This window comes from Amborella trichopoda, chromosome 3 (genome assembly GCF_054954075.1).
Source record: "Amborella trichopoda isolate Santa Cruz 75 chromosome 3, AtrichopodaSantaCruz75HAP2 v2.0, whole genome shotgun sequence".
In the NCBI taxonomy this organism is placed as follows: domain Eukaryota; kingdom Viridiplantae; phylum Streptophyta; class Magnoliopsida; order Amborellales; family Amborellaceae; genus Amborella; species Amborella trichopoda.
The window spans coordinates 1,319,398-1,339,037 of NC_142338.1; the positions used below are offsets into that span (position 1 = coordinate 1,319,398).

Here is a 19,640-nt window from a genome sequence, read left to right on the forward strand (position 1 = left end):
AAAAATTTGTTGTATTGTTTTCAGCCAAAATATTTCATGCTCCTACAGGAGCATTTATTGTCCATCTACTCCTTCGAGCAAAGCTCATGCTGTGCATAGTTTTCATAGGGATTGTATCTTTTGTATATGAATGTTACATTCTTGCTCATTAGATATCAAATTGGATGGCTTCAAGATTTTTTTTTTTTGGAACTTTGTGTCTATTCAATAGTACTTTTACAACTATCAATTTTGAAATTTAAAAGACAAAAATGATTATGACTACCATATACAAAAGATAAATGGTCTCTTTGTAGACAACCCCATTTTCATACCCCAAATTTTGGGGATGTAAACTCAAGAACCCCTCTCTAAATGATTCTTGTCCCATTCTTTTAGAAAGAAAGTTCTAGACGTTCAAGAACTCAAAATTCAATGTTTTCTTTGAAAATTATTATCTAGTGGAATTTACGTATCTCAAAATTTTGGATAAAAAAACTCCTCCCCAGCAACTATCTTGCCCAAGGGAGTTGTGCAGTATGCTCCCACATGAGCATGCTATAAGCGCGCTTGGTATTTTTATGTGGTAGTAAACAACAAGCTTCCAAAAAAAAATCAAACTCTAACGGTTTATATTGTAATAGTAAACACATTGACAGTGCTTTTTTTTGTGGGGAAAAAAGTGTAACTCAACAGTTTATATTGTAATAGTAACTCACTAAGGAAATATATCCTTTGCTTAGTCTAAAAAGTATGTTGCAGCCCGCAGCTGAACTCAAAATCAATAATTGTTGCCACCTTGAAGTTGATGATTCAAGTCCATATCTTCTATAAAAAGAAACTAGAAAACTGAATCATTCAGGCTTTGTTGAGAACAGGCCATGAGAATCTGGAAATCGATTTGCGCTTGATTGGTTAGTTGTTGACGATTGCAACACCACATTTCAGTTTCGAATCTTCTGGCTGAACTACCAAGAAAACGTGAAAACAATGACGATGGTATCGATTTTGTCGGCTTTCACAGCACTCCTCTTGGGGATCTCGCAGGCTCAGTGGGTCAAGACACGGATGCGAGACAAAGTGTGGAAACATCGAAATCCCTTACCCGTTTGGCATGAGGGACCAAGAGGGTTGTTTCATGGAGGGATTTGAGATAACCTGCAATCAATCCTCTGCTCCTCCAAAGCCGTTCTTAGGCATCACTAATATAGAGCTTCTGAGCGTCACATACAAGGACATTAAGGTTAACAGCATGCCATTCATCGCTCGTTATTGTAGTGATACTGACCATATCGATAGTACCGTAAGTCTCCCAGAACGAGGACCCTACTCTATTTCGAATTAGAAGACAGTGCTCGTAGGCATCGGTTGTGATACAAGCGTGACTGTGCAGTATGAGTTCTATGGATCTTCATGTTCGTCTACATGTGCCAATGAAAGCAGTATCGACAGTGGTTCATGTAAAGGGTCTGGTTGCTGTGAAGTTGAAGTCCCCAATAATATGACACAGGCTAATGTTTCAGCTAGAAGTCTGATGAACTTCAATGAGACCACGAGCTTCAGTAATTGAAGTTATGCATTCTTGTCTGAGGACGAGGGATACACTTTCAATAGGTCTTTGCTTAAAGGTTTGGAGGGCTTGGGGAATCTTGCAATGGTGGTGGATTGGGCGATAGGGACCGAGACGTGTTCGACTGCGAGGTCATCTCATATTCCCTATGCCTGTGGTGAGAATTCAATAAGTCTTGATTCGGAGAGGGGATATGGTTACGTCTGTAACTGCACTAAAGGCTACGAGGGGAACCCTTACCATAACGGTACGCTACCGGACGATGTCCCTGACTCTATACACATACACACGCGTGCACACACACATATACGACCCTGTTCAATTGTATCAAAGGATGCCATGCTTGAACATTAGCTCTCTCATCGGCTTGGGCATGACTTTTCCAAGTTCAAATCCTATCACTGAACTACCCAAGAAAGAGGGCCAGCTTTTTGTTGGGCATCACTATGTGATGGTCGGTTATGGAGAGTATTGGCCAGCCATTCGAGTCATGTTTCATATTTGGTTTAGGAAAAATATTTTTATAGTTAAAAAGAGTATTGAAGAGGATACCCAGACCACCATCTGCCGTCCATGTGCATCCAAGGACGTTGATGCTAGGCACCCATGCCAGGCCTGCCACTACAAACATTTCACTAAATTCACCTTTTAGAGTTGTCCCACTATGCACAGAAGGTAACTTTTGTCTTTAAATTGTCCATCCATCAAAATGAACAGTTCAAGCGTTTAGAGGGAGGTGAAGTAATTCGGAGTAGTTTTTGGTTCCAAGTCTTTATTTTCTTAACCAATATATCATGGAAAACGTTTGTATAGAGTCGAAGCTCTAAACAATCAAATTGAAACCCACCTCAAAAAAAATTCACTAGAAGAGGTGATTTTGATACTCAAATATCCTCAAATTGATCGTCTGGATATCAAGACCCATGGGCGTGAAAAAAAAAATGGATTTCAAGTTTTGGAAATAGTGTATATTGTAACGCATTTTTTGGACCGTCAATTTTCATGATTTTCAAGTTTTCAAAGATTAGCTTGATCTACACTATTTTTTATGTTTTAAATTTTATAATTAAAAATGAAAATATATTTTAAGGCTATTACAAAAATTTTCAATATTGAAACCACATTTCGTGATACTATTTGAAGGTGTGCTTTACTTTGATTGATTAGAGCCTCGGCTCTATACAAACCGCACCATTATATCATATCCATGATTGGAGAGTTTGGGATCAAACAAGTCTCCCTAACTCCATGGTTGCTTCCCAAATGTCCACATCATAGTCAAGATTTGAGAGTTTCGAAAAAACTTATTTTGGACTTTCAACTTGGTTAATAGAATAAATGCAGCGACCAATTTCACATTCAATGGTTAAGATTAATTGTGACCATCTTGTAACAAAAGTAAAAAGTCTCATTGTAAGCTATTCTTAAATTTTAGGATCCCATTTTTGGGATTTTAACTCTTCAGTCTCTAGATTAACTTTAATAATAAAAAAATTCCTAATTTCACCCTTTATGCCTAGAAACTTTAATAATAAAAAATTTCCTAATTTCACCCTTTATGCCTGGAAAAAATATTTAACGTCTCGGGATTGAATAGAGAACATCCATTTTTTAGAGGGCAATATCTGAATCTCATAAAAGTTAATTTTCATAAATTTTATTTTTTTTGGTTTTCTTTTGAGAATAATCATCTCCTCAGTGGTTTTCAAATTTTCATATTGAAAACATCCTCCCAAATATGTTTTTTTACTGAGAGAGTAGCTGTAAACCCTGCTCCTCCAGGAGCATAGTATTTGTGTTCGTCCTTAAATCAGTGGATCACCTAATCATACTAACCTTAATGGATGGCGGACATTGACGAGTGCTCGAAGTTAGATAACAAATATCCAAATTACAAATGTGTCCCCCAAGCAACATGCCGTAACACAATTGGTAGCTACACGTGCAAATGTCCCACATGGAGACCAGGTGATGGAAAGAAGCAAGCAAGCCTTAGGATGCAGACTCACATTTTCTTCTCAAAATTGTACTCGGTTAAAAAGATCTCTCTCTCTCTCTCTCTCTCTCTCTCATTCGCATTTTGATATGTCATTTATTTTAGCGGATTTTAAGAAAAAAAAACCTTATAAAATATTGTTTTTAAGATATTAGCTTTTTAAAATTTTATTTTTGACTTTCGCTCTCTTACCTTTTATTTTCTTTTTTTTTTTAATGAAGAGGTAAGTCATAAATGGACTACTTTTCCCTACTAACAAAAAAAATAAAAAATAAAAATCAAATTCGGATTGATCGAGGGCAATTTTGAAAAAAAATATAAAAAACAGGTTGACCAACCTTCTATGTAAAAAATTTAAAATCCGTATGTAAATCACTTTTAAAAATAAAACATTAGAGTTTTCTCTCATTATACACATTTCTTTCTCATGTCTCTTTCTTCCCTCTTGGGACTCTCTTTAAAAACCCAATGCTTTAAACTCTTTCCCTCTCTCTTACACACTCATTATTCCTTCCTCTCACATTATCTCTCTAAACACCTCGTTTGTTCTTCTCCATTCTCACATTCTCTCTAGAAAAACCAACCTTATTTTTCCCTCCTTTTACATTTTCTCTCTAAGAATAAAATCAGAAAAGTAAAAGAGAGAAATTGCATCCTTGGAGTCTCTAAAGAACTGAAAAAAGAAATTTACGCTTCTTCTGTTTCCCTCTATTCTTCTTTGATTTCAATTTTAGACAGATAATATAAGAGGATGCAAAAATATGTATGTTGTTAAAGAGATAATGTGAGAGGAATAGAGACCGGACTGGGTTTTTCGAGAAAATTTGAGCATGAGTTGGATTTTTAGGGAGAGAATGTGAGAATAAGGGATAATGTGTGGGTTTCAAAGGGATATTGTGAGAGGAGGAAAGAACCATGGGGAAACAATGAGAGATAAGAGAAGAGAAGGCTTTAGGATTTAGATTTTTAAATAGGGACAAATCGGTCCATCTGCCTCTCTATAAAAAGTGGGAGGGCTAGAGTCAAAAACAAAATCTCAACAGAGGTCTACTTTCTTAACAGGAGTCTCTGCTGAGAGACCATTTATCTTTAGGAAATCTTTGGGAAAAGTTTATATAGAGCAGAGGCTCTAAATAATCAAATTCGAGCCTACCTCAAAAATTTCACTAAAAAAGGTTGTTTTGATACCCTAATATCCTCAAATTGAACATCTCGACATCAAGATGCATGGACATGAGAAAAAAACGGATTTCAAGTTTTGGAAATAATGTATTTTGTAACATAATTTTGGACTGTCAATTTTCAAGATTTTCAACTTTTCATAGATCTGTCGATCTACACTATTTTTGAAGCTTTAAACTTTATAAAAAAAGACGAAAATATATTTCAAAGTTATCACAAAGATTCTTAGCATTAAAACCGCATTTCTCGACACTATTTGAAGGTAGGCTCTAATTTGATTGTTTAGAGCCTAAGCTCCTTATAAACTGTAACTTTTATCTTTTGTACAAGAGGTCATAAATATTCTCACTCATGTGAAATTGGATGGCTTGGGGTGAGTCATGAAGTCCAAGAATTTTGTTTTTGAAATTTTGTGTCTAATTAATGACACTCATACACCTATCAATTTTAAAATCGAAGGGACAAAAATAATTGTGAACTTCTTGTACAAAAGGTAAATGGTCTCTTTTTAAACAATCCCTTTCTTAACATTCTCATGATAGCTACATAAAATATCCTAACCTTAACGTTTATGCGAAACATTGAGAGCAGGTGGAATCGGCCCGGCGCTTCTAACCGCAATTATCATATGGACGTACCTAGCAATGAAGAAGATGAAGCTCCAAAAGCTTTACTTTGAGCAAAATGGAGGTCTATTGTTACTTCAAAAAGTGTCCAGTCAACAAGGCATCACGGCCCCAAGGATATTCACAACCAAAGAGCTAAAAAAGGCCACCAACAACTTTGAAGAATCAAATGTGTAGTGGAGGCTATGGCACTGTGTACAAGGGAACCTTAGAGGACCACACAATTGCAGCCATTAAAAAGGCTAAAGTGGTGGATCAAACCCAAATACATCAGTTTATAAATGAAGTCATCACTCACTCAAATCAACCACAGGAATGTGGTGAAGCTCTTGGGTTGTTGCTTTGAAACTCCTGTTCCCATGTTGGTTTATGAGTACATCCCCAATGGGACACTCCACCAACGCATCCATGAAAATGACCCAAAAAATCGAATAACATGGCCGGGCAGCTTAAGAAAGCCCTAGAAACAGCCGAAGCACTAGCTTACCTGCACACTGCAGCTTGCATGCCGATCTTCCACAGAGATGTTAAGTCATCCAACATACTGTTAGACCATAACTATACTGCAAAAGTAGCAGATTTCGGGGTCTCACGACTTGTCCCCATGGACCAAAACCAGATATCTACATTGGTGCAAGGGACTTTTGGGTATCTAGATTCCGAATACTTTCGAACCGGGCACCTGACAGCTAAGAGCGATGTTTATAGTTTTGGGATTATTTTATTAGAGCTTTTAACCGGAGAAAAGCCTGTTTCCTCAGAGAGATCTCAAGATGATGCAAATCTAGCTTTGTATTTTATATCCCATTTGAAAGGGAACCATCTTGAAGAGATTTTGGAGGAGAATGTTCTAAGGGAGGGCAGCATTGAGCAATTGCAAGATGTTGCAGAGTTGGCTATGAAATGCTTGATATTGAGCGGAGAGAAAAGACCTACAATGAAGAATGTAGTGCAAGAACTAAATTGGATTAGAGGGTCTTCACAAGATGCATGGATGGACCAAAATTAGGAAGTTATCGAGGCCTCACTAAGTCACAATACTTCCTCCCTAGTGATGGAAATCCTAACAGTTCTTAGATCAATTCAACAATATTGTGTAAAGTCAGTTGTCGGGAATCCCTACTGTATCCATGGCTATTAATGTAAATTATTGTCTCTGGGGATTGATTGTCACTTTTCAAGAACTGGAATGATTATTAGCTTTGAGAAATTCTGTTGTTTTCTAAAGTTCAAGAATTGAATCAAGATAAAGATTCTGCTACCAATAAAGAGACGATTTTAAATGATTTAGAATTGCCTGATTCAAGAATGAATTAGTTTCATTTCATTCAGTGATCTAATAAATCATTTGAATCAATGTTTCAAATCTATCAAACTTTGAAAGCAGCATATCTATGGTTGAAGGCAGAGAAAGATTCAAAATCGGTGAATTAGTAATTCAATCTGATTGAAACCAAAAAAAAATGATTCAAAAGTAATTCACCGGAAGTTTAGAATTCCTAAAAGCATATCCACCCCCAAATAGTTTACCAAAAAATCCATGTTTTCCTAAGTTTTATTGATGGTTTATAAAAATAAAAATTGAAATATAAATATAGGAAAGATGGCTCTATACAACTATTTGCTTTTTTGTTTTTTTTTTTAGCCCAATTGGGATGGGTCCAATGAACAGCAGATCCATCTTGTCCATCTGGATTTTAAAACACTAGAAAGACTCAAGCTCAAATAGCAAGGGGAAACTCCACTTTGGCAATCCATTTCTGTGTAATACAAAATTTAGCATCAAAAAGTATTATGTGTCAAACTTTTCACATTTCAGATTTACCACCCTGGCAATAAAAGAAACATGTGCCCACCTATTCTTTTAATTCAAAATTTGGCATCAAAAAAATTCTGCTGACTCTGGCCAATTATTTAGAACTCTCATGGAGAGAGCAATCCCTCAAGACAACAATGTCCATAATAGTGTTGTATTATATGGGGGTATGTGGAGCATTTTCGGTTCCATTGCCAGTCCTAAGACCGGATGAGAAAGGAGGATTTAATAGAAACAAAATTCAAGAATCCTAGTGTTTTACAAAGATTGCAGGATGGAAAGTTTCAATCCAAAGTTGTTTAGGAATTCCTATATGAAATAACATTGTAAGATGTAATTCTACAATATTTTTACGTTTCCTTTCAGCTATCTCATTTTGTTTTGGAACACCTGGACATGATATGTATTACATAATTCCATTATCACTAAGATGAGGAATGAATTCTTTCTTAGCAAACTCACCACCTTCATTACATTGAAAAATTCGAATTCATTTTTCAAATTTCCTTTCCACCATATGCAATGAAATTTCACAAATGCTAAAAAAAATTCAGATTTTCTTTTCAAATGATGGATCTAAGAAAAAATGAGTATAATATTTCACAAACATCACATAAAAGTGATAACTTTGATTAGATAAATGGGAGCAAGACCCTATAAATATGAATGAATGGTAAAAAGAAGTAATGTAGAGGTCTTATCAATAATACTAAATGAGAATTACAACTTTTCCCATCTAACATCTAGCAAAAACAGAATGAGATTTATGACATTCATCCACACTAATCAACTGTGTAGATTCTATATAACGACTAATTTATTTTGAGGATTTTTGAGCCGTTGATGTCATACATCTTCTTATTATGATGAGAAAACAAAACTTGCTTCACATCCTCAAGTGCATACAGTCCGCCCTAGCTACTCCTGCTTATTAGAAGTATCCTTATGCTTCTTTCATTTATCAGAAAACCATTTGATTGGAACTCAAAAATACAAAGGAAAATCTTTTGTAAACTAGCTTATATATAATAACTTCTTTTTTATCTCTGGCACCAAAAGAACATTAGAAATATTAAATTTTTCAAACTCAACATCAATATTTACATCACCAACATGTAAAATAGTCAATTGCTCATCATTGCCTACTATAAATGTATGTGTACCACTATAAAGGTGAAGGTTTTGCACTTTACCTAGGTCTCCTGTCATATGAGTTGAGGCACCAGTGTCCATAAACTATTATGGGTTTTGAGAATCTTCTATTTGGTATGTATGATTGAACTGATGCCAACAATTTCATGTAGTATAACCAAATTTTCTACAAATTTGACATTTTTCCTTGGGTTTTTTAGACGAAAATTGTTTCTAGGGATCTTGTTGACAACTTTGATTGGAGATGCATCATCACCTCCTTGGTTTTTCTGGGGTACACCCTATTCCTCATTATTATTGTGGCCTATTTGAACAAACCCACATCCTCAAGAGTTGAAAAGCTGTTAGACGACTAAATTTGTTTTTGCCTCTGCCTCTACCTCTGTATCTCATATTACCTCTATTAGTTCCAAAATTTCTCTATTGTCCAGGAAAAGCCATATTCTAATTTGGATATGAGTGTTCTTCAGAGAATGAAGTTGGTTTCTAATTTTATGGCTCTGAAGAAGAGCTGTAATCTCATAATAGCAAGGAATATGAGACTTATGCATTGTGGTAGCAAACTCTCATCTTTCTGTCCAAGTCCATTAAAAAGCCAAAATACATTATTTTCACCTCATACAGGTTTGCCAAAAGCTTCCAAATCACTACAAATACCCTGGAATTTGCGTATGTGCTCCGATAGTCAATATCGTTTTCTTATAATATTGGAGTTGTTGAGTAAGTTGGAACTCTCTAGTTTGAGAATTACATGTATATGCATTATTCATGCATTTCCAAACTTTCTATGGAAGTTTTAAAGCCAACAATGAGGCCGATACACTCTTCTGATAGTGTCCCTATGATCCAAGCTTTAAGAAGTCGGTCGGTTTGTAGCCATGATTTGTAATCTGGATTTTCAATTGCTCTTACCATCAGGAGAGGAAAAATTTTGATTTGGTTTAAAAAGTCATCATTAATGAATCATAAAAGTTGTTGAGTCTCAATCAGTGAAAGCATTTCAGTTTCTCACAACAAATAATTATTCTATGTCAATTTAATAAGCACAAAATTTCCTGCACTAACCACATAGGGATAGAGATCCTTGTTTGATGAGGATGAAGTGTCCATTGAAAACGAAGAGGTTTTTGATGAGAGAGGATAAGAGACAATGGATTTAGATATTTAGAGTGAGAGAATATAGAAAAGAATACGTCAGTAAGGAAAGAATATATGGAGTGTGTTTTTCAAAAGCACCTGAATGAAATGTCTTAAAATTGAACATAAATTGTCCAATTTTAGATGTTAGATCTAAGCGTTGAACTCAAATCTTTTTTCTTTTTTTTGTGAAAATAATCCCATTATGTATGTTAAGGTGGAACCCGAGCTTCATAAATGTTTTTAAATAACTTTTTTACTCGAGAAAAAAAAGTCGTTAATCAACTCTCGTGGACATGCGCCCAAATTAAAACTATCCACAAATAAAATTTAAACTAGAAAAGATGGCTTGGCCCAAGCGAATTATTTTGCCAGACAAAAGGCCTGGGAATGGTACGTGGGAAAATGGGTAGCTACCAAAGGAAAGTCCAAAAGCAAAAAGCCAATATTGTTCAAACCATTTGTACCGAGCTAGTAATTTTATATTACCTTTGCAAATTGGAAGCCCTCGTGTGTTGAGTGAGACCATGCAAACGGGTCCTCAACGCTATTTTGCTGGTTCTTATAGGTGCATTTTATATCAATAATTTTTGTATCTGGTTCTTTTCTTTTTTTTTCTACATGAAATTTTTATGAAAAATAATATGTCAGCTAACTATAATCATGTAGTCAATAAGATCCCACAAAGCCCTTTATATTATCAACATAGCAAAAAAAAACACACTTTTTGGATTTTTCATCTCTTTTGAAATCAAAGAATATGTGTTACAACCAAAACCACAAAGGAAAGAATAATCAACATGCTTACCTGTCTGAACCTCTTTTGATGTCTTACAGTCAATAGAAAAACTGAGAGATTTATTAATTAGGAAACAAGTTGTATGAATTGCTTCTGCTCAAAAACACTGCTCTAACCTAACAGCACTCAACATATACATGACACACTCCATAATGATATGATTCATCTTCTTCAGAACACTGTTTTGCTGAGGTGTTCCAGGAACTGTCAACTGTCTTGCAATCTCATATTACTACAAAAATTATTAAATTCACCATAACAAAATTATCCTTCATTATCAGTTTTTAAACATTTAATGCAAGACATTTTTTATTTTGTAATAAGGCTTTAAATTTTTAGAAACAACTGAAGGCATCTTATTCTTTTTCAACATATAAACCCACGCTTTTATTAAAAAATCATCAGTAAAAGTGTCAAAATCTGCAGTACCCCCCATAGAAACAACATGTGATTCCCAAGCGTCCAAATGATTCTATTCCAAAAAATCGTTACTTTTAGTGATGGATAAAGCAAAATACAATTTGTTCTGCTTTCCAAATAAGCATGACTCACAAAAATCTAAATAAAAAGATTTTAAACCAAGGTGAAGGTTTTTATTGAGAAGTACCTTGAGTCCACACTCACTCATGTGACCCAAATGCACATACCATGTCGCGATAGAGTCCACCTCTGCAATATCGACATCTCCCAAAATTATTTTTTCAACAAGTCTATACAAATTGTCTACTAACTCTCCTTTTGAAACTTCTGGAATTCTATTTCCACCTGTAAACGTGAAACCTTGCTTATCAAACTTTTTCAAGGATGGGAGACTCCTTTTAAGACCTAAAACATGTCTTGACACTCGAGATTGTGTATATGCCTAGATTGAACATCTTGATTCTCACATCTCCAACTCCTACTATTGTATATGAGTTATTATTTTCCATATAAAAAATACTTTCATCACATGGTTGATAGTGATAGAACCATCCCTATTTGAAGTCATGTGAAAGGAATAAAAGAATACACCAACACACTCGTGTCCATATGGTGGTCGTACTTCTTCCTGTGAGAATTGTGGAGGAAAGTACATAACCCATTAATAAATTAAAATTCCCTCTAGGAAACAATGGGTAATTTTGGTTCAATAATTTAGCATGAAATTAAAATTTTACTTTCCTATGTAGGCATAAAAAGCGACTGTCAAAAGCAAAGTCTAGGCATAAAAACGACTCTCAAAAGCAAAGTCTAGGATAATGAGGGAATTTAAGCCTAACTTTTGCGCACAATAAAAGTAAAAAAAAAAAAAGGTTGAAAGCAACAACAAATGTGGAAAAAAAGTGGCACTTTCCTGAGTCGCACAAAAACCACTGCATGCCCATATCTTCCTCCCTCTTTCTCCCTGGAGAGAGCACAATTGCCCTATAAAATAGACCCCAATGTGGTTTCGACAACGTGGAAACCTTTGTTTCTAATACGAAACTTGTTTGGATTTGGGTAGTCAGCAGTTGATATTAGCAAAGCTATATCTTAAGTTGATTTTCATACCTAAACCACCTTAAAAAAAATAAAAATAAAAAAATAAAAATAAAAAAGCTTTGCAAGTACTGAAACTTAGTGGGGAAAATTTATTAGACTCTAAGAGGAGTCAACCACTCAAAGCACCGGTGCCTCCAAAATAAGAGGTATTTAGGATATTATAGAGGGACCACGGATGCGAAAAATAGTCTATGGCTATGGGCTGTGGGGGTGCTTCATCTCAAAGTCTTTGGTGTCTTTGCATTGGTGAGCATGGCAAAGCCTGGCTGCGAGGAGAGATGTGGAGACAGAGAAATTCCATACCCTTTCGGGATGGGCCACGAGGGTTGCTTCATGGAGGCCTTCGACATAACCTGCAATCGCTCCTTCATACCACCAAAGCCCTTCATTGGAAAGGGAAACCTCCAAGTACTCAACATCTCGCTCGTGAAGGCTGAGGAGGTCCGAGTAAACACCACTCAGACACTTGCCTACAGTTGTACTAATGGAAACAACAATGGCGCCTATGTGAAACTCAGGGGAAACGGACCTTACACTATTTCAAATAAGACTGTGTTCACAACCATCGGATGCGACGCTGTGGGGTACGTTAAAGACAGTGAGCTTCACAAGCGGGTGTGTGTCACTGTGTGCGAACCACAGCACCGTGGTGAACGGGTTATGTGCTGGAATCGGGTGCTGCCAAACAACGTTGCCCAAGCATAAGAAGCACCTCCGTGTGTTTGCTAGTAGTTTGAAGAACCACACATTGAGTGGGAACTACAGCTGGTGCTCGTATGACTTCCTTGCAGAGCTTGAGAACTGCAAATTCATTGAAACGGATCTTCACCATTTTCTGGACAAAGCAGATCTGGCGATTGTGCTGGAGTGGGCGATAGGGAAGGGAAGGGGAGGTGCCCGCCGACTGCAAATTCCACCGGCATTCGATATGTATGTGGGCAGAACGCGGAGTACTACGATTCTGAGAGGGGCTTCGGGTATCTGTGTCCTTGCATCAGGGGCCATGAGGGGAACCCATACCTGAATGGAGGATGCCAAGGTAAGTGCGTTCTCTCTCTCCTCAGTTTGTGTAGATAATTATTAGAGAAAATTATAAATATTCTCTTAAATGACCGATATAGACATTTTACTCTCCATACTTTTAATATCACACCCACAACTCAGCTGACTATTTTTTATTTTGCTTTTAACTCCCTAGTCAAAGAGTACATATTCTAAAGATTAAACTACCCTTCCACACTCTCTCTACCCCACACTCTCTCTTTTTACGCGCCCTCTCTATCTTTCTCTCTCTACCTACCCTCCATCTCTCTAACTACTCTATCTCTCCACCCAATATTAGAGAGAGAAGGGGTTGGGTACAGAGAGAGGGCGGGTAGAGAGAGAGACTGAGTGGAGAAAGAGAGAGGTGGGCGGATAGAGAGAGGAGGTGAGTAGAGAGAGAAAGAAAGATGACAGGTAGAAAGAAAGAAAGACAGAGAGAGGGTAGTTTAGTCTTCAAAACATTTATTTTTTTATTGAGGGGTTAAGCCAGAAATAACAATGACTGAGTTGTCGGTGTGGTACTAAAAGTATTTGGGGTAGAATGCCTATCAAGTTCATTTTGGGGGGTATCCATAATTTTCCCTAATTATTATCCATGTGGAACATTTCATGTCCAATTAGGCCTGGCAATAAGCCTGGCAGCTCGAAGCGGCCCTAAAAACTTAGGGTTGGGCCACAAGATGTGGCTCGAGGGCCCAGTCAAGCAAGGACGGCTTAGGTTAGGGACACGACAATGCATGTCCAAACCAGCCCTTCTCTTGGCCTGGCCTAGCCCAACCTTCTTTTCTTACTTTTTTTTTTTTATTTTTTTTTTTTTTTACTGGATTGTGTTTGGCTCGGGCCAACCGAGACAGCGTTAGCGCCTCTTGGGCCTAGCCCTTTAGGGACTAAAGCTTCTTTGGCCCTTAGGCACTAGGGCTAGGCCGGCCCATTCATGGCTATGGCCCGGTCCCAATCGGATTCTTCGATTTGGTGAGAAAAATGAAGCTGTTAGGTGTTTTGACCGATTTGGGGAAAGCTTCAGTTTTTTTAAAAAATTTAATATAAATAAATTAAATAGTTATATATGAAGTATATTAAAATAATAGAAAAAATTCAAAAAAAATATATACTTTTTATATAATACTTATTTGCTTCGACTAAATCCGCCCGAAGCAGCCCCGAATCTGACCGAAGCAAATTGAATTTGATCGAAACGACAACATCGGGTTTCACTTTGGTCTAGGCCTAAAATCCGAAAGCATCGACTTCTTCGGCCGAAGCAAAGCGAATTTGACAACACTGAATTTCACAACTTCTTCTTGATATTTAAAGTTAAATATGTAATTAATTTCCTTTCTAAAAAATATTTCCCTAGCTTTTAGGTTCCTTACCAATTTCAAAAAAATAACCATGAAAAAAAAAAAAAAACAAACAAACAAATGAGACCTTCTCCGGATGAGATTTTTAGGCTATTGATTGAGATCATAATGTAACCCACCAAAATCAGAGGAACTGCAATCCTCCTAAAATGCATGTATTAGAAGCTAGAAGTAGTTCATGTAAAGGTTTTTCCATTCATGACCTTTCATCATATGAAACTCTATGGATGGCAGATATCGATCAGTGCTCGAGAGGGGATCATGATTGTGTGATTGGAGCTCAATGCATTAACACGGTCCCTGATTATACTTGCAAATGTTCCAAAGGAAGCACGGGTGATGGCAAATAGAAAGGAGATTAGATGCACACCTCTCAAACAACCATTTCCTCTGTTAAAAGTTAATTTAGGTTGGAAACTAATCCTTCTTTCCCTTCCATCAATATCGATACGAGTGAGGCGCCGAGTATGGCTCAGGCCAATTAACATTTTAGCTCATCACATCCAAAGTTCATCATACGGTTGTTTGAAGGTGTCTGAATTTTTGTAATTCTTTTACAAATTATAATTTATCTAAAAGTTGGATCGTGTGTGCATCTAACCAACTTGCACCTAAATAAAATACTTAAAAATAATTCTCAAATAATAAAATTACAAAACTACCATTGAAATATTCATTGGGGTAATTTGGTTGTTTTATTGCTTTGGATTTTTCTAATATAGTATTTAGGTATTCCTTATTAAGGCACATACACCCATAAAATATTAGGTTAATATAATTTGTTAAAAACTTATTAAAATTTCAATATTATCAGATAATCATGACCATATGATGGACTTTGGATGGTGAGAAGCCATAAACAAATACTATAGAAATTCACTCATTAGAGTTTTTAAGTATATTCCATTATATATAGAGGTCACAATTAATCTTGATCGTTGAATTTGAAATTGAGTGGTTGCAATTGTTCAAATGACTAAGCTCAAATTTCAAAAGCAGTTTCTCCAAATTTTATTCGGTGAGTTTTATTAAATGCATGCACATCTCAATTTTTATATAAATAAGATTTATAACAAAATAGTAAATAAATCGATTTTTGTCTATCTAGTTAGCCAAGATTCATTTTGAACTGCTGATTTTAGAACTGTGGTACAGAAGTGGACCTGACCCGATTATCACCCATGGTTCGGAATGACAGAATTGTTGACCTCAATGCATTTCAATGTTCATTATCTTTCTCTAATGATTGAATGGAACTCTCTGGCTTAAACATTTTGGAGCAGGCGTGGGCATGTGTGTTGGGTTTCTACTTGCTTTTGGTGTTAGTACCTGTCTATTCATCAAGAAGGTAAAGCTCATGAAGCTCAGAGAACAGTACTACCTCCAAAATGGAGGTCTCTTGTTACAACAAGTTTCATCTCAAGAAGGCAAAAACGCCCTGAAAATCTTCACAGACAGAACTTAAAATGGCTACCAACAACTACAGTGAATCGAACATCTTAGGTGCCGAAGGCTTCGGCACTGTGTACAAAGAAAGGAACCCTGGTCGATGGCACAATGGTGGCCATTAAGAACCCTAAAATGGTGGATCAGAGATTGATTGATCAATATATAAATGAGGTATTCATACTCTCTCAAATCAATCACAAGAATATAGTGAAGCTCTTGGGATGTTCCTTGGAGACCCCTGTGCCGTGTATGAATATATACCCATTGGCACACTTAGCAAGAACATCCATAGGAGTGACTTTGGAAGTCGAATCACTTGGCCAAATCGCCTAAGATTAGCCATAGAAACTGCAGAAGCCCTTGCTTACCTGCACTCTTATGCTTCCTTTCCAATCTTCCACAGAGTGTGAAATCAGATAACATTCTTTTGGACCATAAGTACGGCGATTTTTGGATTTCACGGCTTGTTCCAATGGATATAACCCAAATATCAACATTGGTACAAGGAACTTTGGGCTATTTAGACCCAGAATTCATTCAAACAGGATTGTTTAAGGCCGGGAGCGATGTGTACAGCTTTGGGGTCGTCATGCTTGAGCTTTTAACTGGGGAGCAGCCCTTCTCCAAGGAGAGATCTCAATGCAATGCTTATCTTTCGAATCGCTTCCTATCATCTATAAAAAATCGCCAATTTGAGGAGATTTTGGAGGTGAATGTGCTGAGTGAGGGAAGCATCCACCAACTGCAAGGTGTTGCTCAAGTAGCCATTAAATGCCTGAAATTGAGTGATGACGAAAGGCCTACAATGACGGAAGTAGTGCAAGAGCTGTCGTGGATTAAAGGGTCTACAAGCCATGCGTGGGTGCAACAAAATGAGGAAGAAACTTAGAGTTTACCAGGACTGAGAGTTTACCAGGAAACAACCCCTCCCTACATCGTCATTAGATGTGAAATTGTGTGGTTGGAGGTGTGCCATGTACTGTACTCAAAGTACAGGAAAATTTTTTGTAGACAGTGTGGAGAAATGATAGTATTCCCTACTATTCTTCCTCTCAGCCACTCTGCTACCCCATTTGTTTCTCTCTCTAGACTGTTCTTCCTCATTTGTTTCTCTCTCTAGACTGTTCTTCCTCTCAGCCACTCTGCTACCCCATTTCCACCATCCTTCACCCCCATTTCCGCCACCTCACTACTCCCTCTCTCACTCCCCTTCCCTGATCTCCGCCTCTCTCACTTCTCTCTCCCTGCTCTCTGCCCCTCAGCCATTCCCTTCAGTCTTCTCTGCCAACTGTCGCACCCTTCTCACCACCCGAATCAGGCAGGAACATGGCTGCCGCGTCCTCCAACCCACCACCAGCTGCCATCGTCCTCACCTCACTGCCCTTCTCTTTGCAGCCTCCCATTTTCTCTCTCTAAAAACCCCCTCACTGCCCTTCTCTAGAAAAATTTTATTGCATGAAGCACTCACTATATTCAGATCCACTTCAAACGAGATTCCATTTTAGCATGATTTAGAATTAGCAGCAGAATGATAAAAGGTTAAGATAATTGTGAAAGTTGTTGATACTCAGATGGTGATGCTAAAAAAAGATCAAACATGCATGTTTTCTTCTTTCTCGGATCTTTGTTATCCAAAAGTATCAAATTTAAAAAGTTGGTTCGAAGTAAAAGAACTTCTATTGGATTTAGGTGTGTAAATTTTTTAGATAAATGAGACTAGATAGAAAATGACTAATGGCAAATCATGCACAAATGGTGATGCTTTCAAAATTGCTACATATAAGGTAATGAAACAAGTGAGAATAAGTACAACTCGTCTATAATTTGCACCTTCAATAAGTACACACACTTTCCTATCCATTACACTTAATATATTATATTACTTTCTATCCGCTAAATTCAGTCACAATTTCTCTTTTTGTTGTGCATCATGTCCTCATAGTCATTTCCTTATAGTACAAATAGCAATGTCGATATTTCTTTCATGTAGACTTTACTGTCGACATCCATGTGAAATTACCTTTTTCTGGTAATATCCCCCCTCAATTTGGAGACGTAGAGTTTTTCTGGGCTCAAATTTGTGCCAAAATTCCTAAAATAAACTTATAAAATGTTAAAATAATAAAGTTGCATGACATGTGAAGAGGGATCAAAAAAAAACAAAAAAAAAACAAAAAAAAAAAAAGGGGACCACAAGAAATGAGATGCAAAATTTGGTAAAAAAAAGGTGATGGTTCCTAAAGATCACAACGTGAAAAAGAACTAGCAAGATATTTGACAATATGTTGACAAATATCTCTCTCTGCTACCGCTCTCTCTACTACCGCATTACACCAGTTGATTGCCCTCTACCAATCACTCAATCAACCCTATAACTCTCCCTATCACATACTTCTTCACACCATGTACTCTTCCTTTAACTTGTCTCTATGCCACTCAATTTCTACTCGACACAATATAAAATTATCGGTGAAAACCATCCCGCAAATTAGCCACACTTTAGAAAGAGAAATAAAAAACCGAAAAGAAAAACATAAGTAGAAAGAACAAATATGTGGATCCAAATATTCTAACATGGACCAAATTCAAGAAAAGAAACAACACCCACAAAAAACACTTCTCTTTCACCCAAAACACTTTTTTTATAAATCAAAATCCAAATTCATATCTCCCTCAAAGATAACCATCTTCTTAATATAAAATATCATTCTATTTCTTCAAATTTAAAGGATGACGTGATAGAAAGATACGGACCTATTAAAAATAAAGAAAAGATACTTCTCAAAATATAAACTTTATCAAACTAATATAAAACAAATCTCAATTAATCACATAAAAATTGATCTTAAAAAAATAAATAAACAATCCACCCCTAACTCTAAAAATAAAAATTAATAAAACTAAAATTAAAATTTTGTGGGACCGCCCGATCTTGATTTGCATCACTACCACATAGACTTCTCTATGCAAGTGCCCGTGGTGGACCCCTATTTTCAACTCCTTCTCTCCCATTTTATCAACTTTGGCTGCTAGCGGAAGCATCTTCATTAATTCATAAGAAGAATGAAGACCAATCGTTGGATTTATGGGGAATGTTGACTCTTTTTAAAGTCAATGATTAGATGTTAATTCTTGGAATTTTTTTTTGACAAGTAAAAAAAATCATTGTCAATGTCTACAAGTGAAAATGAGCACTAATTTATCAATCATCATATCGTCCAAAGCTCATTGCATATGAACAGTAATTTTATCTATCATCATTATCGTCCAAAGCTTATCTTATAGTCACAATTGTTTGGTAGTATTTTATTTTTCATTTGTTTCCTATAAATTAGAATGATCTGAAATTTGAAGCGTATTTACATCTTAATGAGACGCACCTAATAAAAATATAAAAAAAATAATTTGTTAAAAACAATTGATCAAAATATCTATGAAACTTTTTGGGTAGTATTTTGGTCAATTTATTTCATGTAAAATATTTTTTTTGATATTTTTCGTAAATTTTTCTAGTTTTTATGAACGCACGCTCAGAATTTAAGTTCATTCCAATTTGTAAAAAAAAAATGAAACACTATGGAACAATTGTGACAGTGCGATGAACTTTAGATGGCAATGAGAATAAGCGAAATCACTGTTCATTTTCATCTATAGACGTTTTGTGGTATCTTCTATATATATATATATATATAAGAGAGAGGGAGCAGCTTGAGTTTAATCGCTTTTATTGCCCAAGTGTAGAATAATGTTTGCCAAGTCTGATGATATTTTTCCTATGTCTCAAACAAAATAGGAATCCGTACATAATAAAAAAGAAATAGAAAATGAAACTCAAGCAATATCGTCCAATTTATAGTATCCTTAAAATTAATGTGTTCTATGTCATGCCTCCCTAGATCATCTTCTCTGTTTCTTTTAATTTTTTAAAGGAACCAATTGAAATCAATAAGTGGGTGCATCTATCTAACTTCAATGATACTTGTACAAGGCACTCCATAGCCTCTAAGT

General features: G+C 36.2%; 2 protein-coding genes and 1 pseudogene across 3 annotated transcripts; all 3 read left to right on the plus strand.

The window, feature by feature from the left end:
• The first annotated feature begins 543 nt into the window (after window positions 1–543).
• Window positions 544–6,557, plus strand: LOC18439690 (wall-associated receptor kinase 3-like; annotated as a pseudogene). The gene is made up of 2 exons (XR_016052675.1): window positions 544–1,796; window positions 5,319–6,557. The product of XR_016052675.1 is annotated as a wall-associated receptor kinase 3-like (transcript).
• A 5,429-nt stretch (window positions 6,558–11,986) lies between these two features.
• LOC18439691 (wall-associated receptor kinase 2) lies at window positions 11,987–15,865 on the plus strand. The gene is made up of 4 exons (XM_088862557.1): window positions 11,987–12,477; window positions 12,598–12,817; window positions 15,467–15,531; window positions 15,626–15,865. The coding sequence occupies exons 1-4, from the start codon at window positions 12,031–12,033 to the stop codon at window positions 15,752–15,754; spliced, it is 861 nt and encodes a 286-aa protein (XP_088718683.1). The 5' UTR covers window positions 11,987–12,030; the 3' UTR covers window positions 15,755–15,865.
• LOC148782667 (Protein kinase superfamily protein) lies at window positions 15,765–16,521 on the plus strand. Its single transcript, XM_088862559.1, has 2 exons — window positions 15,765–15,803; window positions 16,036–16,521. The coding sequence occupies exons 1-2, from the start codon at window positions 15,765–15,767 to the stop codon at window positions 16,519–16,521; spliced, it is 525 nt and encodes a 174-aa protein (XP_088718685.1).
• Window positions 16,522–19,640: the final 3,119 nt, after the last annotated feature.

Bases quoted from the DNA above. Each gene is read 5' to 3' on its own strand.
- LOC18439691 (XM_088862557.1), top strand. From the start codon at position 12,031: ATGGCAAAGCCTGGCTGCGAGGAGAGATGTGGAGACAGAGAAATTCCA. The intron at 12,478-12,597 runs GCATAAGAAGCA...ATTCATTGAAAC, and splicing joins TGCCAAACAACGTTGCCCAA to GGATCTTCACCATTTTCTGG. The intron at 15,532-15,625 runs GTAAAGCTCATG...AAAACGCCCTGA, and splicing joins CCTGTCTATTCATCAAGAAG to AAATCTTCACAGACAGAACT.
- LOC148782667 (XM_088862559.1), top strand. From the start codon at position 15,765: ATGGTGGATCAGAGATTGATTGATCAATATATAAATGAG. The intron at 15,804-16,035 runs GTATTCATACTC...AATCTTCCACAG, and splicing joins TTGATCAATATATAAATGAG to AGTGTGAAATCAGATAACAT.